Here is an 8,274-nt window from a genome sequence, read left to right on the forward strand (position 1 = left end):
TCCTGGTCCAGGGGGTAGAGCGCAAGCGGGAGCCCCCAGGTTCATCGCCCCCTGCCCCCAGCCGCACTCACAGACCACTCGCTGGTGAAGACAGAGATGCTTTAATGGCCCCAGGGCTGAGCCCACAGCCGCTACCCTCCCTCCCCACCACGCTCAGTCGACCACCAGGCTGCTGCTGACTGCCGGCAGGAGCTCGAAGAAGCCCTGGAAGGAGAGAGGCCGTCAGAGCGGACAGGCAGGGTGGTGTGCAGTGGGGGGACAGGCAGCGGGGGCAGGAAGGGGCTCCCTGTTGGTTACCCGCGCAGCGTCATTGCACGCAGCTACTCGCAGAGAGCAGGACCGCGTCACCATAGTAACCCATCACTGACTCAAGGCTAGCGCGGGTTGCCATAGGAACCATTTGGGGTTGGCAGTCGCCAGGGAAGGCTGGGATGCGAGGGGGGCACATCCGGAAGCAGCAGGGACCCGCGCTGCCCTGGAGGGGTGGGAAGCCTGGCGGGATGGCTGGACTCAGCCCCAAGGCGGGGGCTGGATAGGGACACAGGGATGAGGAGGTGCAGAGCAGCGGCGAGGGGACTTCAGAGCAGGAGGGGGGACAAAGGGCTCACCTTGAAGAGGGTGATGCTCTGGAGCACCCCCGAGGTGCAGCACATCTCCCGGATGGAGTGCATGGCCAGCTGTGGGCAGCCAATGTCCAGCACGCGCAGCCCCAGGCGGGAGGCCAGAATGGGGCCGATGGTGGTCCCACAGGGCATGTCGTTGCGCACCATGAACTCCTGCTCAGGGACATGGCCTCAGCAGCTCCCCATGCTGCCCCATAACTTCCCCAATGGGCCCCCAGGCCTGAAGGGAGCTAGCCTGGGACGGGGAAGCAGGACCCTCCCGGAGCCAGGGTGCAAAATCCCCCAGAGAAATGACAAGTTCCCTCCTGTTCCCATGTCTACTCCCCAAGGCAGCCCCAGAGCTGGGGCCCCAGAGCAGCCGGCAGCGCAGACCTCAGCAGGGACAGACACAGTAACCGAGGGGTGGGGGTCTGGCACAGGCCCCCGATCCTGAACCCAGCAGCAGGGCCGCAGTCCAAGCTGGTATTGTTCACAGAGGGCTCACCCAGCCCCGCTCACCTGCAAAGGGACACCCACGCGGGCCGCGATGTCCCGGATGACTGCTTCGGTGACAGCTGTGGAGGCGTAGCGCTGGTTGCTGTTCACTTTGATGACGGGGCCCTGCACAAGGGAAGGCACCGCAGGCCCGCAATTGGCACCGGGGATAGCTGGTGGCTCTGGAAACATCTGTGCCCAGGCAATGCCATCCCACCCCAACCCACCAGTCCATTCTCCCCCTCCCTGGGTGATCCATGGGGCGGGGGCCAGCCCCGCCATGGGGCCAGCCCCACCTCAGAGCAGGGAAGGGCTCCAGGGCCAAGGCTGTGGTCCCAAATGATTACACCAGACATGTGGCACAGCCAAATCATGCTGCAGGACAAATGTCTCCCATCTGACTGCCATTGAGTTGCACTCCGGGACCGTGCTCCAGGGAGTGGCTGGGCATTTCACAGCACTGCAGGACAGACAGACAGCACCTGGTCCCAGCCCAAAGCAGAGGGCTGCCCTCACCTTGTGGAAGGCTGGACGATGATTCTCCTCGTGCTTGTCCCTGCAAAGAGAAGCAGGAGTTTCATGCCACAGCCTGCCCTCCCTGCCGCAACAAGGGCTGTTCTGCCTGTATGTCATGGGGAATGACAAGGATACATTCCCCGCAGCCGGCAGGGCAGGCTGCCCTGGCCTGTGGCACTGCTTAGACTACTCACACGTAGTTAGGGTGCACAGCGTGGGCCATATCGGCACTGATCATGTAGGACTTGGCTATGGCCTCCTCGAAGGCTGTCAGGTTTTGCAGCGATGCTGAGATCCGGCGCAGCACCAGCTCCGTCAGCAAGGACTCTGCACCCTGTGCACTCTCTGACCCTACCTGCCAAGGACCACCATCAGCACGATCTACACACCATAACCCCCTGGGACCCCAGGAGCTGGCTGAGTGACGGGGGGCTCCCCAAAGCCAGCAGGGCAGCTTCCAACCACACCAATGCTTCCCACTCCCTGCCTGGGCCACGCTCCATGGGTGGTAAGCAACCCTCTCCTTGCCCTGCTGGGGCCTGGGATCTGTCTCCTGCTAGGCACAGCTGAGGGAGAGCAAAGGACATGGAGCCCCTCCCTGAGCCAGCCACCCCACAGCTGTGCCCCTCGCTCACCTCTTCGTTGTCGTAGAGTGCGACAAGACGCACGTTAGGCTCCTGGGAGAGGAGGAGGGTGCTGCACAGGAGTCAATCAAAGCCTGCAGGGTTAGAGGAGAAAGGACACCATCTTGAGTGCCACCCCATCCCAGGAAGCTCAGCACTGAGCCGGCAGGAACTTCCCCCAGGAGAGCCCAGAGCACCAAGGAAGGAGCTGTGGGCACATACTTGCCCAGCGAGAGCGGGAGTCACCCCTGGGAGCTGTTGGGAATCCCACACACCCAGCAAAGAGGACAGCCCTCGTCCAACCTCAGATCCTCCAACAAGCCAGATCCACCCTACAGGAACCCACCTCCCTGCAGAGCCTCAGGCCAGCCCACGGCCCCGCTAAGCTGAGCTGGGGGTGCACAGGAGCCATGCTGCGGCCTCCAGGCTCCTTTCCCCCTCCTGCTCACCTGCAGGGCGCAGTAGCAGCTGTGCAGGTTGTCCAGGCGTGGGGAGAAGATGAACTCGTCAAAGGCACCACCCAGTGTCTGCAGGCAGAGAGCCAAGAGGAGAAGGGCACAGGGTCAACAAAAAGTACCTGCCACTGGGTCCCTATTCCAGTCCCTTCATCTCTGCCCCTCAGGAGCTGCCTCCTCTCATTCCGCTCAGCTCCCAGCCCTGGCACGCCCCAGGCAGAGGAAGCGTGCTGTGTAAAACCTGTGCAGTGCCAGCCCGCAGGCTGTGTGCAGGCAGAGGGAGGCTCCCACCCTTACTCACCGCTGGCTGCGTATCTGCCAGGCATAGTTCCAGCTCCACAATCTGCTCTGGTTTCACCCCCAGCTGGGGGCAGAGCAAGGAAAGCAGGACAGGGCTGTGCCGCTCTGCCTGGGAAGAAAGCAGAGCTGTGGGTAGGGCAGGCAGTGGATGGCAGGGGAAGCTTCCTGTGTCCCCTGGCAGAGCCATCCCACACCCCACTCATGTTGGCATGGTCCTCCCTCCTACTAACACATCCTTTGTTCAAGCTCCCAGCTCACACAGGTCAGAAGGGCCATCTGCAGGGCGCAGCAAGGGGCTCTCTGTCCCCTTTGCAATTCCCCTTCCCTGCCCTGCCTCCCCAGGAAGACTGTGACAGCTTTACAGGGGCTGCACCCACTTCTGTAATGGTGGCTGCAGACCAGGGTGGGAACAGTGGGATAGCTGAACAGATGTGTCGTGTACACAGCTCCAGGGCAGAGAGGAAGGTTACCAGCAGTCCATGGGGAGAAGGGGAAGGGAAACTTGCTGGTAGGTCCCTATGGACTGGAAATCAAAGGTGACAAGCATGAGGTCCTAGCAAACACCCCTGCTAGTCCATGGCATAGGGCTCACCTGGGCTGCAGCATTGCAAGGTGTAGCCTCCATGAGCACCTCCTTTTCCAGCTCCTCCTGCACAGCAGTGGCCAGAATGGGAACCCTGTGGGGAGACAGTGCCGTTAGCTCCCAGGGCTTTGCTCACCTCTCCTGCTTGGGTCACACACAACCAAGCCCGCCTGGGGTGCCTGCCTTCCTCCTCCAGGGAGCAACTGCCATGCTGAACAGAGCAAGGACACACAACATTTTGAGCACAGATCTGTTGTGCCACCTCAGGACACCCCAGTGTCCTTTCCCAAGTCCCAGGCTTGGAAGCATCTCCTGGGAGGACTCTGTCGGGCTAAGAAAAGCCATTGCAGACCTCCCCACTGCAATGTGCAGCTGCCAAAGGGAGAGGGCTGAGGCTGGGCACCGCTCCACCTGGGTCCCAGCCCTCCCGAGGGCTGGCCAGGGGTTGGGGTCGAGCCAGGCCTTACAGGTGGTGCTCAGTGTTGGGCCCGAAGTTCTCATTGATGCTACGCTGCAGATGGATGGCCAGGTGGGGAATGCGGAGGATGGGCCGCTCCACACGTACCAGGCGCTGCTCCAGGCGCCCTGTGGCCGGGTCCTGAAACACAAAGAGGACTTCTGGGGCCAGGCCTGCAGGGCTGAGAGGTTGCAGCAGGTCCCACTCTAGGTGGGAGTCATGGAACCAGAGCCAGCAGCACAAAACTAGCCCACAGTGCCTACCCCAAATCAGGCTCACCTTTATGATCACCCTCCCAGCCACGGTGAGGTCACGATCAAACCAGGTGTTCCAGATGCCCCCTCCATAGGTCTCCACGCCAACCTGCACCACGCCCACCTGTCCCCGCTTGGAGCGCCGCTTCACCTGGGCGAAAGCAGAGGTGTCACTGCCGGCACCGCAAAGCCCCGGGGGAGTGGGCAGAGCACACCCAGGGTCCAAACGCTGATCCTGTCAGCGCAGGGTGTGTGAGGTGCTTTGTACAGCAGGGGACACACAGGCAGCAGCAGCGGGTGGAGCAATGCAGGGGGTCAGCACGGGATGCTCCGGGTGGCAGATTTGGGAGGTGTAGGGACCCGGCAACGGTGCTGTGGGGCACAGGGCGTGGTTTTCGCTTGTGGTGTGCAACCGGAGGCACGGGAGGAGGCTCCGGCCCCGGGGGAAGGCAGCCGGCTGGCCAGCCTTACCCTGAGGCAGGGGCTGTCGGTGTGGGCGCCCAGCAGGCTGAACCCATTCCCGGGCTGGAACTGGCCGCCGACGGCGAAGGCGATGAGGGTGGAGTAGTTCCTGGTAACGAAGTACTGGCGGCAGAGGGGCAGGGGTGGGTGAGGGCCGGCCGCCCCCCGGCCTCCCCGCCGCCCCGGCCCCGGCGCCCCACCTTCTGCGCCGGCCGCAGCTCCCAGTGGTCCGTCTCCTTCAGCTCCTGGAAGCCGGCCTGCAGCAGCCGGCTGCGGCACTCGGCCACCGCTGCGGGGGGAAAAGCCGTCAGGGGGCCGCACCGAGGGGACGGGGCAGGGGCGGGGCAAGGGGCGCCGGGCGGCTTCTCACCGTGGAAGGGCGAGGGGCTCCGGTTCACGAACTTCACCAACTCCTGCGCCGCCGCCTGCGCGGCCTGCTTCGAGCCCTGCGCCGCCGCCTGCGGGCACCACCGTTACCGAACAGCGCCGGCACCGTCCACACCCGGGCCGGGCCGCCCTCGTGGGCGGGGGATCCCCCCCGCGGGACCGGGGATCCCCCCCGGCCGCGGGCAGGACCCGACCCCCGCCCCGTGCCCGCGCCCGCGCCCGCGCCCGCCCGGTACCTGCATGGCCGCCGCCGCCTCGCCGCCACGCCCCGCGCGCCCCCTGCTGGCGCGGAGGAACGCGGCCAGGAGCCCGACAGGGTGCGCCCCGCACTATGCACCCAGCACCCCGCGCCCAGCACTTTGCACCCAGCATCCAGCACTTTGCACCCCGCACCCTGCACCCAGCAACCGTCCCCGCGCTGCCCAGGGGTGCAAGTGCACAAGGGAACACACATGCTTCCCAAAGGCTGGGTGCCTTTGGGGTGAGTCGCTGGTGAAGCCAAGCTACAGCCTCCCCCCCCCCCCCATCACTGCTGCTCCCCCACCCTGGCACTGGCCAGCCTTCACAGAAAACAAGGCACAAGCCCTTGGTGCCATGTTGGGGACCAACGTCCCTAAGTGACAGTGATGCACAGGCAGGTGCTGGGAGTTGGCACGGTGGCAGGGCAGCACCCCAGCTTCCTGCCAGCCCCGGTGGGGGTACGGCCTGGGCACATCTAGGGGAAAGGACCCCTGGGCCTCGCACATATCAGGGTGGCTCTTGTCCTTGGCCGGGTCCTCTGCATGGCTGGGTGCGGCAGTGGGGTTTTGGGTTTCCATCAGCGCTTGTGCATCATTTCCCAGCAGGATCCTGTGTCTTCCCGGAGATGGGTGTGCAGCCTTAGGAGGGACGTGGAGGCCTGTGAACACTGCATGGGGCCCAGGTGCTCCGTGCCAGCCGGATTCCCAGCTCGTGAGTCACCAGGGTGGGCACCCTGTTAGTCAGAGACTGTCTGTGTCCAGGGGACTGGAAACTGGCGGTCCTGTTGTCCCTGACCCTGGGACCTGCTGTGCCGGGAGCTCATGACAGCTCTGGATTTATGCTCCCAGCCCCCAGCACCTGCCTCTCCCCCCCACAAAATGGAATAAGCACCCCCACCACCTGGCACCCCACAAGCAGACAGCTGGAGGGTCTCCATGTCAACCACAGCAAAACACAGGGCCAGTGCCCTGCCGAGGTGGGAGCAGGCTGGGAGCAGACACCCAGCACCCCAGCCAGGACCTGGGCTACGTGTGCCCTCTGCCCTGCACCCTCCTGCTGAAGGAATGTGGGTGCTAGGCAACCATTCCCCCCCACCCCGCCCCCGGCTCCTCCTGCCAGCATCAATCCCCACTACTGCAGGCACTCAGCTCAGGGCCAGGGGCTGCCTGGTGGGCCCCAGGCCATGCCTGGAGGACCATGGCCCCCCACGCTGGTGGCTGTCCAGAGTGGGTGGTTACCCAGTGCATGAGGGTGTCCAGGGCAGATGGGTCCCAGGGGGATGGGTGCAGGGGCGGGGGGTGCAGGGACCTGGGGTGGCCGGAGCAGTGGGTGAGTGGCAGGGCCGGGTGTGGCCCTTGCCCAGCCCTGCAGGCGCGAGCAAAGGGCAGCGCCTTGGCATGCTGCAGCTATTCCCGGAGCAGCGGGGCTTCCAGAAAAAGCTCCCGCTGGCTATTTCCGGGTGGGCTCTGACTCACCCCTGGCTGGATGCCAGGGGCTGCACAGCACCTGCTGTGGCTGCCCCCCACCCAATCACCATGCTCCTGGGAAGGCACTGCTCCTGTCCCCATCTCTCTCTGCCCCATGGACCCCCAGTCCTGCAGGGACCCACAGGCAGCCCCCCAAAACCAGTGCCAGCTCCTCCTCGGGGTGCTTGCACCCTGCTGCTGGGCTCATGCATATGCCCAGGGGTGCCTGGCAGGGGCAGAACCAGTGGGGACAAGGCACCGTGCCCTTTCCCACCTCCCCTGGCACCCCAGAGTGGGATGCCGTGCAGGCTTTGCTCTGGGAAGCATTCCCTGGGGCAGTGAGTGGCTCTGTGGATGGGCAGCTGGAGCCTAGTCCTGCTGGAAGGGGTTAATGGAGAGATGGCCCAGGACAGAGCCTGTAAACACATGCGGAGCTCCAGGAAGTGCCGCCCCCTTCTCCTGCTGCCTGCCAGGCTGCCTGGACCCTCTCCCTGTCCGCCCTGCCAGGATGAGTGCAGGGATGGCACCCATTGAGGCAGTACCCCCCATCCCGGCCCACGTGTCTGAGCATGGGAAAGTGAAATCACTGCCCAGGCGTTGCTGGAGGCTGAGCAAATGGCCACCATGCCTTACATGAGCCGCCAGTGATGCAGCGGGTAACTGCTACCTCATCTCACTGGCATGGATGATGCTATCGAGGCCTGTGGGAGGGCAGACAACCCAGCATCCTCATAGACCACGAGGGTGGCCAGCCATCCCTACATCCACGTGGGCCACGAGGGCAGATGGGTACCCCCAGCATCCCCATGGCCACTGGGGCAGGTGAACATCCCCAGCATCCCCACGGACAACAGGGCTAGCTGGAGATGAGGGGCCAGGTATATGCCTTGAGCATCCACACAGACACGGAGGTCTTCTCAAGCACCTATATGGCCCTGGGGCAAAAGGTCACCCCCAGCATCCTCGTGGACTGTGGAGGTAACAACTTACCCCAAGGACCTACATAGACCCAGGGAGGCAAGCAAACACCCCCCAGCATCCATACAGGTTAGAAGGGATCACTGGACACGCCTGGCATCCACACATGCTATGCCAGCATCCCTGTGCCATTTGGAGACAGGCCATCGTCCCCGGCATCCCCATCACCTGGGGACACAGGGGTGGGGACCAGGGACAGACAGACAGGCTGTGCACCCATGCTGCTGCCCCCAAGCTATGGGGTGGGTGAAGGCATGAGGGCAGCTAAGGTGAGCAGCGGGCAGGGGGCTGCAGCCTGCAGGGCATCCACCAGCTCTTGGGACCCTGGTGGGCTGGGCTGGGCCACAGTCCATGCAGGGAAGGAGAACCATCTCCTATTTAGACAATAGCACGTGCCCTGGGTCTGTCAGCGCCGGGGAATGGGCTGTATGGTACTTCCCTCTTAGGATAAAGGCG

General features: G+C 64.2%; 1 protein-coding gene across 1 annotated transcript; it reads right to left on the minus strand.

Annotated features, from left to right (window-relative positions):
* Window positions 1-87: 87 nt before the first annotated feature.
* DNPEP (aspartyl aminopeptidase) lies at window positions 88-5,453 on the minus strand. Its single transcript, XM_075093252.1, is given in 16 exon segments — window positions 88-204; window positions 609-776; window positions 1,122-1,223; window positions 1,614-1,653; window positions 1,808-1,968; window positions 2,249-2,301; window positions 2,304-2,331; window positions 2,686-2,763; window positions 2,993-3,100; window positions 3,584-3,668; window positions 4,042-4,172; window positions 4,311-4,436; window positions 4,757-4,870; window positions 4,948-5,036; window positions 5,118-5,205; window positions 5,371-5,453. Coding segments are annotated over 16 exon segments (1,428 nt in total). The 5' UTR covers window positions 5,377-5,453; the 3' UTR covers window positions 88-153.
* Window positions 5,454-8,274: the final 2,821 nt, after the last annotated feature.

This window comes from Phalacrocorax aristotelis, chromosome 5 (assembly GCF_949628215.1).
Source record: "Phalacrocorax aristotelis chromosome 5, bGulAri2.1, whole genome shotgun sequence".
Taxonomy (NCBI): Eukaryota; Metazoa; Chordata; class Aves; order Suliformes; family Phalacrocoracidae; genus Phalacrocorax; species Phalacrocorax aristotelis.